We start from the raw sequence: 24,471 nt of genomic DNA, 5'->3' as shown, positions 1-24,471 counted from the left end.
TAGGTGATGGCACTGGTTTTTTGGGATGCTGATGATGTGTTTCTTCAGAAAGGCCAGACAGTCACAAGAGCATATTACGCAGCCTTAGTGAGGCATTGCCATGAAAACATCAAAGACAAACACCGAGGAAATCTCAGCAAAGGAATCTTGTTCCGCAAGGATAATGCACCTGTTCACAAGCCTGTCATTGCTGTCTGCACTGCATGAGTGCAGCTTTAAAATCTTGGACCATCTTAGACCTGATGAATCCTCCACATTCATCAGGTCTAGCACTGTTGGACTTTCGCCTATTTCCTAATTTGAAAAAAAAAAAATACTTGTCTGGCATCCATTTTCCACAAACAAGGACATCACTGCTGCAGTGGATGCATTCCTGGAGACCCAAGAGAAAATTTTCTTCGCAGCTTGAATCAACACATTGTCGCATCGGTGGCCAAAGTCTGTTGACTCCAAAGGGGAACTATGCCAAAAAAGCAACATGTTACTAGACTGCCCAAATAAGCCCTTCATACTTTTCAAATGCCTCTCATAAAGAAATGCAGGATTTTATAAACAATGTACTGGAGTTTCCTACTGGGAGTTGCACACACTGAATGTGATAATTCCAAAGAATCTTGGCAAGGTGTTTTGAAATATTAGACAGTGGGGAATTCAAGTGACTGAAATTAAATTGCTATTACATGAAGGCCAAACTGGATGGTCTGCAAGATATGGCTAAAAACTCATAGCTATCCAGAACATGGGGAGGATAACTACACTTCGATCTACCCTTACACCAGAAATCTCAAGGTTCCTATCCCTAACTGAACTGAAATAAAGTGAGTCCATGCCCAATTGAATAAAGCATAAACAGATCTATATTTAGTAAAATGGCCTGCAAAAACATGAGTTTTCTGTGTGTGCAGGCCAGTGTCATGTGGTTATAAAACATGTTTCTACATGCCACACATGATATCTAGAAATAAAGTATCTTCTGCCTCCATCTTCATGGTGATTTGTATGAAAGCAGAGGGAGTTGAGATACTGGAAGAGCCAGTCTGATTAGCCAGTATCAATCAGATTCTAGCATTGATAAAGTGTTGACATTTTTGTGATCATCCTTTGGGGATTCTGAAGTTCAGCTCCTCCAGTATCTCACCTCAACTCACTTCTCTGCTTCAATACAATTTACTAATGTGTCAGAGGCAGAGAATACTCTCTCCATTTGTGGATTATAAGAACATGCTTTGAGCCACCAGAGTTTATAGAAAACCCATGTACACAGGCCAGTTTACCAACTACACACACACACACACACACACACACACACACACACACACACACACACACACACACACACACACACACACACAGTAGTGTTAATACTCTATTCAACTGGTATGGAGACACTGGTTAGAAAGGGGGATCATGAGATTTCTAAGGGCAGGTTTATTAAGTGCAGTTACCCTCACTAATTTTTTGGTAGATTATTATCCCACAATCTAGCAGCAAATGGAGAGAGGGCACTGTGATTGCGGAGGTGAACGGATGCATCTGCAAGAAGCTCCACTTGATGTAAGAGGTGGATAGTGACCAAAGGCAACAGGGAGGATTTCTTGGATTTTCTGGCTTCAAAAACCATAGAACTTGAATTCTTCATGTTGTGTACAGATGAAAACAACTAGAATTATTCAGGCAAGCTTGTTAGTTATAGTTGTTCTTAGCTATTATTGGTTTTTTGAACGTGTTTACGTGCAGTACGATTGTTACAGTGTTAGCAGTAGCGATCCTACTATTGCCGATTTCAATATTGCAACACCTCAAAATTCCAAAAATTGGGATAAATTTGTCTATCAAATTAGCTGGATACACGTTATTTGTAGGGGGAAATGTGAATTTCACTTAGATTAAACATATTCTTGCATATAAGAGTATCTTTCTTTGTGTGTGACGGTTTTCCCGCCAAAACTGCAAAATGTTGCATCTTGGATTTTAATAGGCCTACGATGATAAAATATACCTTGAATTACTCCCCCTGGATATAAGGAACGTTATAATAACAGCAAAATGACTGGCAAAGACCAAATCTCAAGGGAAAAAAAACTGAAAAATCTAAAAATATCGATCGTGATCCTGACTTGATGTGCCTGCCTGATTGTGGGATAGAGGTACTAAACAATGAAGAAATTACAAACAAAGACTTAGAATCTTGCCACCTTAGTGTAAAACAGGATAGAAAAGACAAAAACCAGGTAGAAAATACAGATAAAAAGGAGAATGATAATTTAGAGCCACAAGTAACAAAAACAGAGGAGGAGAGGAAATTTCAGCTTATAAATCAAACAGAGGATCCCATAGGACAAATTAAAGAAATGAAACAGTTCCTAGAAGAGTTTCTTTATAAACAGACAAATAGGATTACATCTGCAACAAGATTGCAGATAGTGAACTGCTGGTCTGTTTTGGAACAGAGTGGTTGAACTTAATACAGAAAACAAAGTATTGAAAGCAAAAGTAGAAACAGTGACTGAAGAGAAGAATAATTATAAAGAAATAAATACTTTTCTTACATCCAAAGTAGCAAGGGCCACCAAAGCAGATTCATCACAAACTAAACAAACCAACAGTAAGATTAAGGAAATACCAAAGGCAAAAGAAACAAATATAAGGCTAAAATAAAAGTGAATAACATGAGAAAAATAAAAGATAATGGAGTTTTAATTGAAGTAACAAATAAAAAGGATGTTAAAAAGATTGAAATCAACCCAGAGGTAGTAAAACTGGGACTGCAAACAGAAAAGCCAAGGGGCAGGAACCCCAAAATTATTATATTTGACATCCCTGAGACAACTCTGGAAAGAGATCTTATGTTGGATTTCTACAACAAAAACTTTATCAATATATTGGAACTGGACGAGTTTGCCAAAGAATTTCTTCTAAAAAGAGGGACAAAAAACAAAAGAAATGGGCAATTCAATGTCATTGTGGAAGTGTCACCCAGAATTTGGAAAAACTTACAAGGACAGCAAAGAGTCTACCCTGGCTGCACCAGCCATAAATTCAAGGAATTCTTTCCTGTACAGAAGTGCTTTAACTGTCATAAATATGGCCATACTGCCAGAGACTGCAGTCAGAATTCCCCTGTCTGTGGCCACTGTGCAGTCACTGGCCACGATTACAAGAACTGCCAAAATAAAAATCAGGAGCCAAAATGTGCTACCTGTAAAGTAGCACGGCTGACTGACTATGCACATAGTATCAGGGATGATAAATGCCCCTGTTATAAAAAAAAAAAATGGTAAAACTTATAGGACCCACTATGAACTAGATTGAAAACATAAATGTGACTAGGGCTCTAAATCTTGTCCAATTGAATGCTCAAAGAACAAGAGCCGTTGTAGATCAGATCAAACTCAAATTGGAAGAAAATAATATAGATATCTTGGTACTCCAAGAGCCCTACACACATATGGGTAGGGTTCAAAGATACCCAAGGGGATATAAAATAATAGAATACACCTCAGGTGTCACTTCTACAGCAATAGTAGTTAAAAATACTGACCTTACAGTCACAAAGGTGGGTCACCTCTGCTCTCCAGTGGCAGTGTGTGCCCATATCACCATTGCTGTAGGACAGTTTTACATTATTTCACTATATTCTAGACCAGGTGAAGATATAAATCCAGCTATTGAATACCTACAAGCAGTCATAGACTTGTTACCTACTGCAAATATCATAGTGTGTGCTGATGTCAACTGCCGATCAGTCTTACGGCATAGCCATACAGAAGAGAGAACAGGCACACGCAATGGCCAGATACTTTCAGACTATATAGCCACCTCACCCTTTCAAGTGCTAAACCAACCAAATAACCTCCCAACTTTTAGCGGTACCATGGGGGAGAGTGACATTGATGTTACTCTTGCCACCAATTCAATAGCTTATAAAATTACAGAGTGGTGTATCCAGCCAGTCTGGACCACACTGGATCATAGAGTCATCACCTTCAAACTAAACAGGCAATTACAAACACCCCAACACTCCTTGTTGAATACCAAAAGGTATAACCTTAAAAAGGCAAACTGGCAGAATTTTTTTTGCAGAACATACAGCAGCTCAGCTGCAAAAATAGGAAAATGAGTGGTCTAGATCAAGCAACTGTAGCCTGGACAATCAAGCACTGACTATGACAAACATTTTAACAAAAACAGCAGACCTGTCTTTCCCACGGAAAAAAACTGAGGAAGCAGGCAGTCCCCTGGTGGTGCCCCTGGAGAAGGGTGCACCAGGCGAGGAGAAATTTTCAAACAGCCAGAACATATTGGCCACAAAATGAGGTGGATGCACTGAGGCATTCTTACAGAACTCTCAGGAATCACTATACAGCCCTCATAAGAGACAAGAAAAAGGAATGCTGGAGGCACTTGGTGGAAACCACTACAAACAATAACCCTTGGAGAGTTGTCTACAGAATAGTGACCAACAAGCTGCCAAGAGGAGATGTCCTAGAAACTACTGTCAAACCAGATGGAACCCCAACTCTGTGTTGGGAGGACTCCGTAAATAACATCCAAGACAGTATTATTCAAACTGAAACTGGGGATCTTTCCCCCACCCAGCTGGATATTATAAAAGAAAACACTGAATATGACAACGCCAATATTGAACCTCTGTTCACTATACAAGACTTAGAAATAGCATTACCTAAAACCAAAAACAATAAATGCCCAAGTTTTAGCATTAGCATTAGTAGAGGCATTTGATGCAAGAAAGCAAGCTTATGCAGCATCAGCCAAAAAAAAAAAAAAAACCCACTTCACCCCTCTGTTCGTTCAAAATACCTGTCCAGCCGAGCCTTAAACTTATTCAGGCCATCAACCTCCACCACAAGGAATGGAAGTCTGTTCCACCAACCAACCACCCGCTGGCTAAAGGCAAATTTCCGCACGTCTATCCTACATCTGTCTTTCCTCAATTTGAATTTATGCCCTCTCGGTGATTTTTCTGAGCTAGAGGAAGAATCCCATCAGCATTGAGCATGCTCAAACCATTCAAGGCTTTATACACCTCTATCAGATCACCTCGCTGGTGCCTAGTCTCCAGACACTGTAATTTGCAAAACTTAAGCCTTTCTTCGTAAGAGCACCCATTTGTTCCATTCACTAATCTTGTTGCCCTTCTCTGTACTCGTTCCAGCATCTCTACATCCTTCTTGAAATGAGGCCTCCAGACCTGTATACAGTACTCTAGGTGTGGCCCAAAATATGCCTTATACAATGGAATAATCACCTCCTTATCCCTGCTGGAAAAATTCCTGTATATCATTGACAATACTCCATGAGCTACTCTTGCAGCCCATCTGCACTGCTCAGAGAACTTCATATCTGTCTGCACAACCACCCCCAAGTCCCTTTTATTCTCTACCACTGTCAGTGTAGTACCACAGAGTTGATACGTTGCTCTGGGGTTGCTGTTTCCCATGTGTAGTACTTTACATTTGTCAATATTAAACTTCATTTGCCACCTCTCAGCCCATCTGCTCAACCTTTCCAGATCCTGTTGCAGCAGCATAGTGTCAGTAGTGTCCTTGACAACCCTGCCAACCTTTGTATCGTCTGCAAATGGACCCAACACTGAGCCCTGAGGGACTCCACTAATAACATTAGTCCACGATGAGCAATGTCCATTGATTACCACTCTCTGTCTTCTCCCCCTCAACCACCCCTTTATCCATAGCAGCCATTTGCCTCCAATGTCACACTGCTCCAATTTGTGTAGCAGTCTTCCATGTGCAACAGTATCAAAAGCCTTTCTAAGATCCAAGTATATAATATCAAAGTTATTCCCTGCATCCAGTTCTTTTGTGACTGCATCACAGTATCCAATCAAGTTGGTCAGGCAAGACTTCCCCTTAACAAAACCATGCTGTGTCTGAGCTATAACTGAAGTCTTGTCTAAATGATCCTGCACTGCTTCTTTAACCAGTGCCTCCATTAATCTTCCTGGAACAGAAGTTAAGCTCACGGGTCTATAATTACTTGTGTCAGCCTTTGATCCTCCTTTGTGAATTGGGGTCACATTTGCACATTTCCAGTCTATGGGTACCTCCCCTGAGTCCAAGGAAGCTCTCATAATTATGGCTAAGGGTTTGCTTACTTCCTTTGCTGCTTCCTTTAATATAACTGGATAGATCCCATCCATACCGGGTGCCTTTCTTGTGTTTATCTTAAACAGTTTCTCCTCCACTTTACTCCCAGTTATTTCAAGATTCTGTAGCTTACTGCTAGAGTTGAATACACCTCTGGCATTCCCCTTGCTGAATAACTCCTCATGTGTGAATGTCGATGCAAAATATTCATTTAGTTTGTTAGCTACCTGAGCAGGATCATCAACACTTGACCCATCAATATCAAGTGGACCAATCTGATTCATCCCCTTCCTTCTAGAGTTTACATAAGTAAAGAACTCTTTGCTGTTTTTCTTTGCATCCCTTGCCAAGGATTTCTCGTAATCTGCCTTCACGTGCCTAACCTCCTTTGTAACTTGGTTGCATATCAACTTGTATCTATCATAGGCTTCTGTGTCATGTGTTAATTTGCAAGTATCCCATGCATTTTTCTTCTCTGCCATATGCCTCATTAGTTCATCTGACATCCATTTTGGCCTAAACCTTGAACAATATTTCTTAGTTGGTATGTAAAGCCTAGTAGCTTCCAAGATAAGTTCTTTGAATGCTTCCCATTTTGAATTTGCTGTTGGTAACATCATCAGTTGGTCCCACTGTATAGAATTTAAATACTGTCTCAGTCCATCGTAGTCGCCTTTACGGAAGCAATAACCCTTCCCTTTACCCATAATGGTAGTTACCTCTTTGAGTAAATCCCACTTCAGCACACTGTGATCACTGCCACCTAGTGGTTCATTTATCTGCAGATTCTTAATGCATGAAGAATCACTGCTGATAATCAAATCAAGAGTATTACTCCCTCTAGTTGCCTCCAGAACATGGTGATGTAGAAAACAACCATCCAATAAATCCACAAAAGCCCTGCTAGTGTGTGAGTAACCAGCCCCCAAATTCCAGTCAATATCTGGGAAATTAAAATCTCCCATTATAAGACTCTCTGATTTACTGGCCCACTCTATTTCCCTGTACAGTTCCTTATTATACTCATCAGAGTCATTAGGCCTATAGCACACTCCTACTCTCAATTTTGATCTCCCAATGCTTATGTCACACCAAACTGACTCAACACTGCACTGTCCAGCGATGTCGACTGGCTTCACTTCCTTGGTTTTTATGTGTTTCTTAACTAATAGCATAACCCCTCCCCCCTTCCTATCCTGTCTATCCTTTCTGTAGACGTTGTACTCCCCAAATTGCAGTTCTGCATCCCTTATATCTGTGTGACACCACGTCTCTGATATCCCAACAATATCTGCCTTTGATGTTTTGAGCAATACCTCAAATTCATCAATTCATCAAATTCATCAACCTCTCAGAGGTTGAGATTATCAAAAAATTAGCGGAAATAGCACCAGACAAATTAAAAGCACTATATAATAACTGTATGACAAAAGGTATATTCCCAAAAATATGGAAAAAAGCAGTGTTAAGATTAATTCTCAAAAACCCTGAAAAACTCCCTACTGATCCCAAATCATATAGACCAATAGCCCTACTCCCTGTACTAGGGAAAATATATGAAAGACTAATATTACATAGAAGCAGGTTTAAAAATACAACAATCAGCATGGTTTTAAGCAGGGAAACTCGACAGAGGATGCAATGCACCGCCTACTGACAACAGTTAAAAACACAGAGGAGAAATATATGCTGGCAATCTTCATTGACTTTGCAGGGGCATTTGACTCAGTCTGGTGGCCTAGTGTCCTTAGGAAACTCAGCCAGGCAAATGTCCCACAAAACCTGTATAAGGTAATAAACAGCTAGCTTACAGACAGAAGTGTCTCAGTATGCACAATGTTCCAGGAATTGACATGCCCTGTGAATAAAGGCTGCCCGCAGGGTTCAATCCTTGGCCCTTTCATCTGGATGAATTTCTGGCCTTGGATCTGGGCGCCATGGAAGGCCTGGTCTTTGCAGATGACATGATTTTCCTTGTAAAAGGTAACACGCTTGTAGAAGTTTTTTTTGAGAATTAATCGCGTGTAAAAGGTAACACGCAAGTGCTTGTAGAGCAAAGATCAAATGCTGCCTTCTTGCAGCTGCAGGAGTGGGCACAAATGCACATGTTCAAAATATCGCCTGAAAAAAACCAAACAAATACTTCTAAAAGGCAATTTGGACATAACAAGATATGCACAAATCAAAATTAACACAACCACTATAAAAATGGTAACAGAACTAAAATATCTTGGACTGGTCTTTGATCTAAAATTAACTTTTTACCCCCGTCTGATCTACTTGGCGAAGAAAATGAGAAATTATGAAGGTGTGATTCCCAGGATCAGTCGAGCAGACTGGGGACTCAAAAGAAAGACCTTGGCAATCACATACCATGCAATGTTCCTACCTGTTATCACCTATGGAGCCGGTGCGTGGTTCACTCGCTCGGCCATAGTAAGAAATAGGAATAAATTAGAATCGATACAAAGGACAATACTTCTCGCTATTACCAGAACATGTCGCACAGTAAGCACACCTGCGCTACAGCTGCTGGCCGGAGCTCTCCCACTTTATCTGGAAGTAGGCAAAAGAGGCTTATATTATAAGATTTAAAAAGGGCATACTGACAGAATTTCTGGGGATATCCCTTGATACAACCAACATCTTCAATGCTGATAAAAAAAAAAAAGAATAGCCACAAAGCTCCTGGAGCTATGGCAAACAAAGTGGGAGCAGGAAACCAGAGGTCTGGTTTCCTGCTCCCACTTTGAAAAAATATAAATATAATATATTTATATTTTATAAATATATAAATATAAATAAAACATATATATATATAAAAACCAAATGGTTTCTGCCACGGGTGTCAATGGTTAACCCAAAGCCACCTAAGTGGTATGCCCCTGGACTTTTTACATTTATACTGACAGGTCACGGCTCCCTAAAGGCGAAACTAACCTCCTTAGGGCTGACTGATGACCCAAACTGCACCTGTGGCGAGAATGAAGACTGGGCACACATTCTATATGTGCCCAGTCTTCCCCAGAACAGAGCTAATAGCACAGATTGGCCCCCTTCCCAGGGGAGAAGAACATCTGTTCATCACAGAAGAGGAAAATTATAAAGCCTTTACATCTTTCACACAGAAAGTATTCGAAATGCGCAGAACGATCCAAATAATGGCAATTCAGCCCACCACCAATTAAACAATAATCAATAGTTAAAATTGCTCAAGCTTCCCACCACACCCAGACAATGATTTAAAAACTGTCAGGATAGCAGTATTCTGTGCCCACACAGAAACCTGACATGACAAAACTCCCCCAGGACTACCTGCCATGTGGGGCCCCACACCAAATAAGTAACTATATAGGGGAGGAAGATATACAGGAAGCCAGGGAAGCAGATTAGCTGAAAAATATCAGTAAGCTGGTAGCAAGGGGATGCAATATAGAATGAAAGAATGAATAGGTTGGGCACTGAATAAATGGCAGTTTTGGTGAAAGAAAGAGTGATCTAGCATGAGGGAAAGAGAGTGAATGGGAATGAGTGGAAGGGCAGATGTATTTCTCCAAGTAAGCCTCTGGGGTTGGGTATATTCATAATATAATTTTAAGTATTTTTCACCAACCGTATGTTGAAATGACAAAATAAAATGAAAGCCACAATTTTGATAACTTTATAATTAAGCTTACAATAAATTACTATTTACAGTGAATATAAAACAAACAATTAAAATATCATAAAATACAATAAAATATACCAGGTTAAAAGTGATAAAATATCTGTAAAACAAATAAAGTATCATAAAATACAATAAAATATACCAGGTTAAAAGTGATAAAATATCTGAAGCTTTCGAAGGCTCCGCCTTCTTTCTCAACAGTATGCTTTTTTACTTTACAGTGCAATTTTAAATACCCACAGGTTCACGGCACGTCACGTGATTTGACGGCACGCGCGCTGTTCTCGTGCGTGTCAGAACCGAAAGTGGCTCGGGAGCGCGTCAGATGGAATCGTTCATCCCCTCTACGGATCACTGCCTCAAAGAGGGGATGGATTCACATACCCCTGTCTCTATTAATATTGTTCTCGATGGAACTAATCTGCAATCTCTCGAGCCACTTGCGGTCCCAAAACCTATGCGCCCAGTCAATGATAACTGCTTCGTCTGGGGAGATATGGTGCTCCTTCTCCCAAAAGTGTTCGGCCACAGCGGATTTTCCGTAGCTCGCATTCCTTATCGCCTTTGTGTGCTCCCCCAGACGACCCTCGAGACGCCGCTTTGTTTCCTCCACATAACATTCCCAACAATCCGGGCACTTAATGCTATAAACGACCCCACTTGTATTTTCGTTTGAAATGGGGTCTTTCACCTGTGACACGACTGTGTGCAGCTTCTGACCTGGAAGCTGCACACAGCACGTTCTGGTAGTTTCGCAAAACCCGAGCTTCAGGAGATCCGCCGTGATCGCTCGCGGCAGATCTCCTGAAGTGTGGCTACCCCCAGAGGATCATAGAGAAATATATTAGAGAACAGAGGAGAGGCGAGTCTTTTACGCCGATAACCACCACATACATTCCCTATTATTCAGGTTTAACCGAGCGTATAGCTTGGTTAAACCCGGATAATAGGGAATCTGCACAAGTGGCTCAAGAGCTTGCGGATTAGTTCCATTGAGAAAAATATTAATAGAGACAGGGGTATGCGTATCCATCCCCTCTTTGAGGCAGTGATCCTTAGAGGGGATGAACGATTCCACCTGACGTGCTCCCGAGCCACTTCCGGTTCTGACACACACGAGAACAGTGCACGTGCCATCAAATCACGTGACATGTGCCGTGAACCTGCAGGTATTTAAAGGTGCACTGTAAAGTAGAAAAGCGTACTGTTGAGAAAGAAGGCGGAGCCTTCGAAAGCTTCAGATATTTTATCACTTTTAACCTGGTATATTTTATTGTATTTTATGATATTTTAATTGTTTGTTTTATATTCACTGTAAATAGTAATTTATTGTAAGCTTAATTATAAAGTTATCAAAATTTTGGCTTTCATTTTATTTTGTCATTTCAACATACAGTTGGTGAAAAATACTTAAAATTATATTAAGAGCAGATGTAATTGGCCGAAAGAATACAAAGTTAAAAATAACTTACACTACTTTATATATACTAACAAACATTTACTAACCACATAAACACTATCACTGCATTCTCACTTGGCCTGCAAAAAACTTGCGGCTGCTAGGCCTACCCCACAACTGAAGAATAACAACAGTAAGTTGAGGTGCCCAGAGAGTGTAGTGCAGAAAGCAGGAGTCGAAGCAAGAGAGAAGCAAGCAGAAAGCAAGAGAGCTAGAAGAATGAATGAAAGTGTGTGTGAGAAAAAGAACACAAACCATAAATGCTACAGTTAAGTACACACTAACCCTAGTTTTAATTAGTATTTAAATTTACATTACACATCATTGCACATGATATACACTTTTTTAATTTGATAAATGGAGAAAAAAGTATACTCCTTTAACTGTGATGTTTTTATATATGTTTTAATTTCAATCCATCGTCTGTATTTTAGATTTGCAACTTTAACATACAGTATTATAACCATAGAGGGGAGTGGAGTTCATAAACATTAAATTTTATACTATTTATTTATGAACTACAGTCGAACTTGGTTATAACGAGCACGGAAATAACAAGATCATGGTTGTAACGAACAAAAAGCCATAATGATTTTAATTTACGCATATTCCTATGCAATCGCTCACTGTTATAATGAGTACTACATGGATATATGGTACAAATTTTGGTAACTATGCAAACATTCTTAATTGCTCGGGGTCGAAAAAACCCAATTCTTGGAATAGACAAAAATGAAAAGGGTGACAGCTTTTATGACCACCTGCATCACATCGAATTAGTGGCCGGTTTATGACCTTTTCCTTTTGGGGACAGGGGCTATACAATAGTGCATTGGCGTTCTGCTTGTTGCACTACTCTATTTACAGATTGTGTTGTATTCACTGAACCATAATTTTAATACGGGACTTCTAAGAATTTTGTCAACAGGACGTCCAAGAACTTAGTATGCATTTTGAAACTTCTAAGAACTTAGTATGCAGATCACTTTACTGCCATTTTAAATAAAATCAGTTAGAAACAAACCCTTCCTTTGTAAACATGTCTACTAACAAAAGAAATTCTCTCTCGATTCGTGAAAAAGTAAAAATTATTTGTGAGTTAGAAGGTGGTGCAAAAAGTGTTGAAGTGTGTAAAAAGTTTTTGTCCTCTTCAACAGCAATGACAATGTGGAAGAACAAATGTTTACATATTGGCACTGGAAAAGAACATAACCGATAAAACAAAAAACAAAAAAAAAAAAAAGAAAAAGAAATTGCAAGTTTACAAATGCCGATGAAGTACTGCTTTAATGGTTCACTACACAAATAATATGCAGGTATATACTAATACTGTATTATTTTTTTCTCTCAATTATTTCTTTTGGTTTTTGAATTATATTTTTATCAAGTTATTGAGAATTTAAAAACATAGGAGGCAGATTTAACTCATCACTAACATAGTGAGTAACGGTTATAACAAGCAAATTTTGTCGGTCCCTTTATGATTGTTATAACCAAGTTTGACTGTATCTACAATGTTAAAATTTTTGCAATGTGGCTAGGGAAAATACTGTAATTGAGAACATGACTCTTTTTATTTTATTTTTATTCATTTACACAAACAGATGGCTGAAAAAAAGCAGCATACCACATCTGTGCTTTACTCAGACAGCAGATGTGGGGCACTGATATATTATTTTTGTAATTACGAGAGAGCGAGAGAGAGAGAGTATGAATTCCAATTATCATAAAAGCTTACCTTTATCAACATCAAATTCTCAGTTATACACCGGCTTTATTATTTTCTCTACTGTTCGATCTGGTACGAAGTCCTATTCTGTGAACAGGTATTAAAGATCTACGTGTGAGAGACTTTGCAACTCCAGCAGAGGAAAAAGTATTCTTTGGTTTCTTTGGTAAATTTGGCCTTTGTGATGCTCTACAAATACTAATCTCTGGTGTTTGATGTCTATTTTCTATTTTGCTAGATTCATTACTTCCATTATTAATTGAAAAAGTCTGTGCAGAAGCTGGGAGTCTTCTACAAGCTGGTGAATGTGATGCGTCCCTACTTAAAGTGCGATTACCAACGCTGCTTCTCCTGCTATGTACAAGCTGGGGCATCCGTGATACAGGAGGACTAAGAGACTTCCCTGGAGGTCTATGAAACTCTTTCATTCGGCTACGACTTGGTAAAGGAGGCCGACTAGCACTGGTATAACAAGGAGGTGTGTTACTTGTCTCAGTGGAGGATTCAGGTCCAGAAGTTATCTGTTCCCATTTCTGCCTTAATTTCTGAAATTGCTGTCCTTCACTATTGGGTTTCTTGGCCACCTTCCCAGAAATCTGAGAAGGCTGTGGAGATGACTGCATATGCTCAGCTTGTGAACTACAACCACTATCTGTGCTAGAATATAAAGAAACTTCAGGCACATTCAATTTGTCTTTTTCATTTTCTCCCTTATGAGCACTACCTGGTTGTTTACAGTTGTGAGATACTTCTGAATTTTGCAACTGAACTTCACAATGGAAATGTGATGATTTCATAAATGGCAACTCACCATTAAGCTTCAAGTTCTTAACAGTGTCTGCTCCTTGTTCACAGGTTCTCCCATGAGAAAAAGGATATATCGTCACTCCAGGCCATAATGGGGATTCTTGATATTCCAGTTCCAGGTCTTCAATCTCTACATCAGCAGCTGTTTTGTTTCTATTATCTAGCTGATTTAATAAAATTGTAGATGGCATTATACTAGCAACAGACTTTTCTCCATTTTTCATTTTTAAATCAATCTCTTTTGCTGAATCTGATACTGAATGCATATGATCAGTAGCATTGGGATCGGTAGCTATATCTTCAATAAAGTCTCTAGATAGGAATCCACTTAAATTAGATTTTTCAGGAACTGAAAACTTGTCAAACACAGATTTTTCATGAAATAAATAAAGGTTTGCTTCCATTGTTATATCTAAAATAAATGGCAAAGAGCACAAGGGTCGAACAAGACACTTAAGCTCCTCTCGTAGGTGGGAAGCTGCAGGTAAAATAAGGAGGCTAAGTAAGGCTGTAGGATGATAATGATGACAAATTAAGCTTTGACAGGTACAAAGATGACTAATCCACCAGTCCAAGTAGCCAAGACTATTAAAAAAAAAAAAGCATAATTTTAGATTAACAAATACGTTTATTAACAATTTAATTTATGTTTACAGAAATGGTAATACCTTTTTCATTGATTTTCCAAACTTTTGATACCAAAATTAGCAAAATTGTTTTGAGACTAAATAATCAAAAGACCTATTAGGATTTCACTCCAGCAGATCTCCACTATACTATGAAAACCTTCAAGGTTTAGAGAAAAGTTGAGTTGAGGTTAGGTTCTCAATTTGGTTCATCTCACAGTACCAGTTCTGCTTAACAAAGTGGCCCACTGGGCACTCACATCGATTCGTCCAGACTTTGGGTCAAGCTAAACTGTACTTGTCACCATTAAAAGTTTGAGAATATATTTTTTTTGTATAAAATACATTTTATACGCATTTAGTTGACACTGCTTTTGCAAAGTATGGTAGATATGACTTAGCATGAACACTGGTCATGGTAATCAGCAGTTTCACAAAATAAAAAGTGGAATATACACAAAATATAAAGTGGAATCATACATCCAGTTATAAAAATTAAAAGTTAAGTAAAATACGGTATTTTTAACCACCTAACATGTGCATTTTTTTTTTTTTTTTTTTTAATGAAAACCCCAAACATGAGAGATATTAGAACGTATGGTACTTAGTACCGTGCTTGGTTGGAGGTTGAGAAGACTAAAGAAGATATTTGTTGATATTAGACTTGAACTTCTGTAGACTGTAATTTTCAGGAAATACACATGAAGGAAGGTTGTTCCAGAAAGCGGCAGTTGATTGAATAAACAAGGAAGAGGAAAAGTTGGTTCTGTCAGTTTGAAGTTGGACAGTAAATGGATGTTGGCTGGTGGCAGCACGTGTTCGGACTGTTTCGAAAGAGAGATTGGGAATTATAGAAGCCAACTGAGAAGAACAGTGCCCATGGAAGTATTTGTAGAAGAGGCATGCAACAGAAACAGTACGTCTATGAGACAGTGAGTGGAGAGTCTCTGTTAGAGATGAATCATTAATTAACCTAACTGCCCTCTTCTGAATGGAATCTAGAAGTCAGAGAGAGGTTTGCCCCCTAGATGTTGCAACATCTAGGGGGCACCGCCCTAGATGTTGCAACAATATTCCATGGTAGGGCGGATTTGCAATTTGTAACAGAGTGAACAGCTGTTTAGAAGAAAAGTAACGCGGAGAGTGAAAGAGAAAACCAAGTTTTTTAGAAGCAGAGGAAGAAATATTTCTAATGTGCTTGTGCCAAGAGAGATTAGAAGTCAGTGTAATCCCTAAAACAGATATACCATTATGCCTAGAAATCGGAGTGTCACCAAAGATAAGCATAGGAGCAGAAGAAACCTTTTTGTGAGAGTTGTTGTTATTGTCATTTGGTTTTTAAGAGCATTAGCAACTAAGGCCATATTGCTCCGGGGATATGCGGTAGTCATTTCCTGACTTTTCCACATCCTCCGTATTTGGTGGTCACGGGCTCGAACCCTGGTCTGATCAAGAAGCGTGTGCTACGCACTGCTGCTCCTGCACACCTGGCTACGGAGGTGCCTTTTTGTGAGAGAAGACAAGACTGAGTTTTAGAAGGATTGAAATCAACTAAGTTGTCTTTGCCCCACTGGAGATTTACCTGGAGATTGGCATTTAAGGAATTAGTAGCGGATATTCGAGAAGTTGAAGCTCATTGAGCAGGGCAAGGTTTTTCAAAATGGAAAGTGGAATGCAATGTGCTATCATTGGCAAAACTATGGATAGGATTTCAAATCAATGGAAGATGGTCAATAATATACAAGAGGAAAAGAGTGGGGGAAAGAACTGAACCTTGAGGGGCACCAGCATTAGTGGAGAAGTTAGAAGACAGAGACCCATCTACCATCACCCTCAGTAAGCGATCAGAGAGAAAACTGGATAACCAATTACAAAAGACAGTTGGCAAACCGTACAATGGAAGCTCATTCAGAAGACCTTTATGCCAAACATGATTGAAAGTCTTTGAGATGTCAAGAGCAACTGCTTGTGTTTCACCAACTTTTCCATTGAATTAGTCCATAAATGGGTAACATAAGCCAGAATATCACCAGTGGATCGACACTGACGGAATCCATACTGGCGATCGTTGATCTGATGAAAGGTTTCTAGATAGTTTAAGAGTTGTCAGTTAATTGATTTCTCCATTACTTTAGAAAGAATAGAAGTAATTGCAATTGGATGATAATTGGATGGGAGGGATTTATCACCCTTTTTAGGAACTGGCTGGATGTGAGCAAATTTCCAAGCAGAAGGAAAAACACCTTTGGAATAAGAAAGTGAAAAAAAGCAGCAAAGAACAGGAGTAAGTTCAGGAGCACAGGTTTTTTAGAACAAGTGGAGAAATACCATCAGGACCTCAAGCTATCTTAGCATTGAGATTCATCAAAATCCTTCTGACGGAAGATCACAGGAGGCATTGAATGGGGCGTGTTGGGAATGGTGGGAGGTGTTTTATCAAGATCATTAATACAACAGTTGGAAGAAAAACGGGATACTAGCAGATCCGTTTTATCCTTGGCTGATGTGACAACAGAACCATCTGGTTTGGACAGAGGTGGGAGCAGAGACGGGCAAAAGTTGTGGCCAATGGCTTTGGCAAGAGACCAGAATGCTCGGCTACCATTAGGGCAAGAAGCAAGTTTTCTACTCTTAGCCTGTTCAAAATCTAGTTTGGACTGATTAATAACTGCTTTACAACTGTTGCGAGGTTTGGTGTAGGCAGAAAATGAAACTGAAGAATTAGAAACAAGCCAATTACGATATGCAACATTCTTCTCTTGAACAGCCTTAGCACATTTATTGGAAAATCAAGGTTTGGATAAAGGACGAGACTTTAAAGTGGAGTGTGGAATAAAGGATTTCATTCCTGCAAGAATAATTTCACTGACACGATCTGAGCAAACGTTGACATCAGAAGTTTTGAAACGGTAATCCGACCAAGGAAAAGAAATCTCGCAGGTCAATCCATTTTGCATTCTTGTAATGCCAAACAATAAGGTTGGGAATAGCCATGAGATAAAGGCTCCATTGGAGAAGAGACAATCACCAAGTTGTGATCTGAGGTGCCAAAAGGACCTCTCACTTCGACCGTGTATTTAGAAGGGTTGTTTGTGAGAAAAAGATCAAGTGTACTACAATAATTAAAGAGCAACACCAGCCAAGGAATTAAAAATTTACTATAAAAATAAAATATACAGAATATAATGAAATAATGTGATACACTATCTTTAATTATTGTAGTACGGAATTTCCCAGCCCCGTAGGCCTGTTTGAAGATAAAGATCAAGTGTGTTGGCTGTATGGTTAGGATTGTCCGGTATTCTTGTAGGTAAATGAACAATCTGTGCAAAGTCATTAGTAATTGTAAAAGCCTCAGAATCTCTACCAGCTGGGTCGGTGTGACTAGAAAATGGAAGCCAGCTGGAGTTGTGAACATTAAAATCACCAAGGAAAATTACCTCAATGTTAGGAAAGTTGGACTGGAGAAAGTTAAGTTGCAAAGAGAGAAAGTCAAAGAATTCCAAGTGATTAGTGGAGTTGGGAGAATGGTAGAGAGAACAGATGAATTTGACACAATGAGGTAGAGAGATTTTAAGCCAGAGAAGATCAAAAAGTGGAGTGTCTTAGTATGCAGTGTTCACCAATCAGTTTTTTTGGAGAAAAGACAATTAAAATTAAGCATTTAATTTAATATATTTAATTATAATAATTAATTAACAGTAATAATTATGTATTGAATTAATTAATACGTAATAATTATATTATTTTATTATTAATTATTACACTATTTATTTTTATTATCAATGAGTTCATTGTTAGAACATGTTTCCATCTGTTTGTAGTAGAGGTGGGTAGTTTGAATAAATTCAAGGAAGAACTACATAAATTATTGAAGGAGATGGACAGGCTGGAAGGTTTTTTGTTTTGAATGGTGTTTTATAAGTTTGCCTTCTTGAATCATTCACCACCCAGGTTAGGCAAGCGAAGGCCGACTACGAGAAATCGTTGGCAAAAGATGCAAAGAAAAACAACTCTTCTTTATTTATATAAACTCTAGAAGGAAGGGGATGAATCAGATTGGTCCACTTGATATTGGTGGTACGACTGTTGATGATCCTGCTCACATAGCTGAAAACATGAATGAGTATTTTGCATCTACATTCACACATGAGAATTTCTGTAATGAAGGGAAGGACAGAAGTTTACTAAACAGGGAGCTAAATGATTTTGTAATAACGGAGATCAAAGTGGAGAAGAAATTGAAGTTAAACATAAAAAAGGCACCTGGGATGGGTGGAATCTATCCAGTTATATTGAAGGAGGCAGCGAGGGAACTTAGCAAATCCTTAGTCATAATTATAAGAGCATCCTTAGATTCAGAGGAGGTCCGCATGGACTGGATATGTGCAAATGCATCCTCAATTCACAAATGGAGTTCAAAGGGTGACACAAATAATTAACAGACCTGTTAGTTTAAATTCTGTTCCGGAGAAAATAATGGAGTCTCTGGTTAAAGAAGTGATGCATGATCACCTAGACAAGACTGCAATAACTGTTCAGACAGTATGGACACTGCTCTACGTGTACTAATGTTATTAGTGGAGGCCCCCAAGGTTCGATGCTGGGTCCATTGTTGTTTTGTGTATTTATCAATGATATTGATGAAGGTATATCAGGCTTAGTGTCAAAGTTTGCAGATGATACAAAGGTTGGCAAGGTTGTTAATGACGGTAATGGCAGTGTGCTACTGCAACAGGATCTGGAAAAGTTAGGCGGATGGGCAGAGAAGTGGCAACTAAAGTCCAAGATTGACAAATGCATACGGGAAGCACTAAACCAAGAGAAACGTACCAACTGTGTGGTACTACACTCAGGGAGGTGGAGAATGAAAAAGACCTTGGGGTAACTGTGCAGTCAGATATGAAGTTCTCTGAGCAGTGCAGACACGTTGCCAAAGCAGGTCATGGAGTTTTGTAAATGATATATCCCCTTGTATAAGGCAATGGTCAGGCCACACCTTGAGTACTGCATACGGGACTGTAGGCCTCATTTTTAGGAAAAATGTAGAGTTGCTAAAATGAGCACAGAGAAGGGCAACAAGATTGGTATGAGGAACAAAGGGGTGCTCTTACCAAGAGAGGCTTAAGTTCTGCAAGTTGCAGCATCTGGAGACTAGGCACCTGCGAGGTGATCTGACTGAGGTGTATAAGGTCTTGAATGGTTGGAGCAGGCTCAATGCTGATGTGATACTTCCGCTTGCTCAGATTAAGAACCTGAGGGGGCATAGATTCAAATTGAGGAAAGACAGTTGTAGAATAGATGTGCGTAAGTTTGCCTTTAGCCAGTGGGTAGTTGATTGCTGGAACAGATTTCTATCTGTTGTTGTGGAAGTTGATAGCTTAAATAAATTTAAGGCTGAACTAGACAAACATTTGGAGTGGCCTGATAGGTGAAAATGGGAAGGGTGTTTTTTTTTTTTTTTGTTTTTGGCTAATGATATATAAGTTTGTTTTCTTGCCTCGTATGCCTCAACTAATGCTATTGCTAACCTCACTACCAATAATATTGACATGGTGCCCAACACTGGAAACCTCCAGAAAACCCATGAGGAAAAGATCAGGAAGTACACGGACCAAACCAGGATATCAAAGACATGTGGCATATGCAACAAGTAATGACTATCCCAGATCATCATGTCGACCCTACATAACAGCCTAACAACAATAGGTCTCCCAGATAACACATAAAAGGAACTCCAGAAAATTGCAATCTCGAACACCTGTAGGATAGTTAGAGAGTTCCTCGACCAACAGTAACACCAGATATACCCTGGGCACTTGGTACCCGTACCCATCACGGGGTAGAACCTCCACCACTCAGGGCGCAATAATATTAATACACTAAAATATCGTTAATAAAAACTCAGCTTATACGAAGTACTTGTTTATATGAAGCCCATACCATTCCCCTACAAATGGATAAACTTTTGTATGTAAATATATTCATTTATTGCAAAATTCGGTTAATATGTATTACAAAGTTCATTTTCACTCTGTGAGAAATAAATATTGTTATTTGTATGTTTAATACAAACCTTGGCACAGTTGTTCAATTATTGGCCCTATTATTTCCTCTGGCCACCCGGTTCCCTGCTTCCCGAAGAATGGCACTGACTTGTTAGAATTTACTTTTGTGTAAACAAAACCAGTTTATGGTAGCTACAACATAAGTGCACTCTGAAACACATCACTGTGAAGGGATGAGCTGTAAATTAATTTAACAGAAAAAGAATAAAAAAAGTTTTTCTAAGTTGTTTACATATACTACCTAGCTCTTCATCGAATTAAGGTCAGTTGAAATTGTTACAGCAGTTCAAAGAGTCTTTTGGTACAGCATACAGTAATTATTTTTTGTGCTATTTTATCTGAGCTGATGTATTTTTTTTGAACGTGTCTTTAAATTAATTTAAAGTTTGGTTATATTAAATCTCATGGCAACAAAACATAAATGGACGGAATTAAGCCTGGAAATTAAACTGAAAATTATACAAGAACCTGATAGGATGGAATGAAGCAAAATGGACATTACAAAGGAATACAACATCCCTTTACCTACTTGATCTACAATACTGAAAAACCAAAAAAAAAAACTGATGTTCATGACACTGGGGTAATGATAAAAAAACGGGAAACAAATTCGTAGTGCAAAACACAAGGAGCTTGAAACAAAACTTTTGAGTGTGTCTTATTTGCAGATATCAGGTCCAATTTTGCAAGAAAAGGCAAATTATCTGGCTCAGCAACATGGAATTAGTGACTTCAAATGCAGCAGTGGCTGGCTCTAAAGAATTAAAAACAGGAATAACTTGGTTTCATGAAATGTTTGTAGTGAGGCTGGACTAGCTGACAAAGATAAGGCTACAGATTGGTTGTGTTCTGCACAGTCCATTCTTGAAAAATATGAGGCATAGGATATTTTTAATCTTGACGAGACAGGTTCATTTTATAATTTGCTGCCAAATAAAACATTTGCTGTTCGAGGAGAGTATTGTCATGGTGGAACTGTTCTGTTATGCTGCAATTCAGATGGCTGTACAAAACTACACCCACTTGTGATTGGTAAGTTTTCCAAGCCAAGATGTTTTAAACAAGTTAACCAACTTCCCTGTGATTATGAGGCCAATAGAAGTGCTTGGCTCACAGACAAAATTTTTTAGTCTTGGTTATCAAAAGTGGACAGAAGAATGGCTTCAGAAAAAAGGAACATTTTGATGCTTCTAGATTGTTGTATTGTTGTACAGCACATTCTGCCAAGACACTTAAGTTGACAAATATATGGCTGCTGTTTTTACCTCCCAATACCACTAGTTTTATGCAGCCAGTGCATTATCAAGGCATTATTTATAACCTCAAGAGAGCATATAGAGCCTACCTGATAAGTACTTGATCTGCAACTTAGGAGGAAACAATTTGCAGCCAAATTGGAATGTCTTGGATGCTATCCATAATCTTGTTATTGATTGGGACAGTATTGCGTCAAGTGTAATAATCAACCTCTTCAGAAAAAAGAGAGGTTTTGCAGAGAATATCATTAAAAAGCATGGTCCAGCAGACGAATGTGATAGCAACATTGAGGAATGGAGGAAATTGAAGGAGTATATGGATTTTGTTGGCAAATTTGAAGAGTTTGTGAAGTTGGATGATCAAGTTGCTACCACAGCAATGCCGACACCAGAAGGGCTGCTGAGCACCAAGCGAAACGATGATGTTTTTGTTACAAGTGACAGCAAAAGTGAAGCACGCACACGCACACACACTGCATTGAGCATAATAGAGAATGTGTTGGCCTGCAGTAACATTGATAAAGAAACAACTATTGCATTTGATAATGTCTGTGCTGTTGTTAAAAATGCATATAGGACAGAAACTGTGCAAAAACAACATTGGATTCTTTCTGTAAATTAGATTAATTTATTAAAAAGTTAATGGTTTGTATGTCTCCTTTTATATTAAGATTGTAATTCTTTTTACTGTGATACTAAAATATTGTATATATCAAAATATATACTGTACAATATTCTTATTTCCGGCGATTGTTTTTCTCTTACTTTTCTCACAAATAAAATCTTTAAAAAATGTTTTATTCCTATTACTGTATTGTTAGACAAGGCTCTTGTTTTATTATTTTTTATGTTTATTATTTTATTTTATTAATTTAAATAATTTTTAATTATTTTTCGATATTAATATCCTTAGATATATATGTATATTAATATCCTTAGATATAGTATGTACCACAAAAAACCTCATTCAAATTTTGATACTTTTGGTGGACCTAATTATTACAGAAAGTGAAAATTTAGGTCCCTTGAACTTTGTATTAACGAGATTCAACTGTAATAATCAAGACTAACGTCATGAAGAATTTGACAGCTCCTGTAATCTTGGAACAAATCAAGCAGGATGTGAGCAATCAACTACAAAGAACAAAAAATATGGACAACATCGAACCAGAGGAGGAAGAGCAAGAAGAAATACAACCAGAGCAGCTGAAGTGGAAAGAGATCAGGTCATATCCAGAATAGAAGACAAGTGGAAGGCCCTAACAGAATTCAAAGGAATGGACCCCACAAAGACCCAAGTGATAGTGAAGCAGAGACCCAACAGAATCCTATGGAAAGTCACAGACAACCTCAATCGGCAAATAATACATTACCTCAACAACAATGGAGGCCATCCAATGAGTTGCCATAGCAGCCACTTGGATTAATGGAAGAGAAATGAGAGACCAGCAACAGAAGAATCAAAACCACATCGAACCACCAGCTTGGGAAAGAAGGCTTCAGCAGATGATAGAAGAATTAAGAGTCAAGATATGCCAATTGACCCAGTTCCAACAAGGTAATAGAAGTAAAAAATTTATTAGAAAAGCATCCTCAAGAGAGCAAACATGAGAGACACACTGAAGCAGAACCTCCTCGCACTCAGCAAGAGACTACGCAGATACAAAGAGAGCTATAAGAGGAAAATAAAAAATAATCTTCACTGAAAACCAAAGTGTCCTCTATGGGAGTATTGTACAAGAGAGGAAAGATGGAAACAGACCATCCAAGAAGAAGATGATCGAGGATTTCGGGGGAAACATATGGAGCAGTGAAGTAAAACATAACAGCTGAGCCCCATGGATAGAACTAGAATGGGAGATTCAGGAGAAAGAAGCGCGCACACATGCACGCACGCACACGGTCGACCAGAAAGTCCACAAAACTGGTGACACCCCAGGAATAGATAACGTACACACAGAAGCATCTAGCAGAGCAATTCACCTGAATGATAAGGCATCCAGATACAATCCCAGAATTTCATACTCAAGGAATTGTATATCTGAAGGCTAAAGACCAAGATACAATAAATCGGGCAATATATATGCTGATCACCTGTCTCTCAATGATGTACAAGATCCTGACCAGCTGCATAACCAAGATATCAGACCACTTGTAGAGCCAGAACATAATGGCCAAACAGCAGAAAGGATGCAAGTAGTAATTAACCATTGATGCCAGTTATAGACAAGCCTACAAGAAGTGCTAGAACCTGTACATGTAAGTGGTGGATGATTGAGTATGGTGGATTTCAAAGAATGAAGGAAAAATCTGTACACTATCTCCCACCTGAGATACATGGATTACATCAAGCTCTAGGTGGCAACGGAGAAGCAACTCCAGATCACCGAAGAATTCAACAATCATATCAGGATGAAATGGACTGCATCAGGGCAAATTAGTCGGCTGAAATTTATCAGCTGCAGACTAGTAAAGAGATTGAAGAAATGATGGGGGAGAAACCTACAAATACCTGGGGATGATGCAGGCTCAGCAGTTAGAGCACAAGGAGATCAAGAACTGCCTGCCCAAAAAATACCTTCAGAAACTCAGAAGCCTGCTCAAAGCAAAGCTGAACAGTGGAAGAAAAAAGTTAAAGCAATAACACCTATACAGTACCAGTACTAACATACTTCATTAGAATCACAGATTAGACTAACACTGAGCTGGATAATATCAAGAGAAAGACAAG

General features: G+C 38.8%; 1 protein-coding gene across 8 annotated transcripts in view; it reads right to left on the bottom strand.

Annotated features, from left to right (window-relative positions):
• LOC150088273 (uncharacterized) overlaps positions 1-24,471 on the bottom strand; it is a 730,398-nt gene that overhangs the window by 33,105 nt on the left and 672,822 nt on the right. For 7 of the 8 annotated variants that reach the window (XM_090369435.1, XM_090369433.1, XM_090369432.1 and 4 more), the window contains one exon: positions 12,993-14,375. The exons of the other annotated variant lie outside the window; for it this stretch is intronic. In XM_090369435.1, the coding sequence (XP_090225561.1) occupies positions 13,016-14,375 (1,360 nt within the window). In that variant the 3' untranslated portion in view covers positions 12,993-13,015. The remainder of the gene's footprint in view (positions 1-12,992; positions 14,376-24,471) is intronic. 8 annotated transcript variants of the gene reach the window in all.

Source organism: Mastigoproctus giganteus, chromosome 3 (assembly GCF_048544385.1).
Source record: "Mastigoproctus giganteus isolate SK-2022 chromosome 3, ASM4854438v1, whole genome shotgun sequence".
NCBI classification, from domain to species: Eukaryota; Metazoa; Arthropoda; class Arachnida; order Uropygi; family Thelyphonidae; genus Mastigoproctus; species Mastigoproctus giganteus.
Note: the sequence above shows the minus strand (reverse complement) of the source record. Positions and strands in the feature narration are given on the sequence as shown.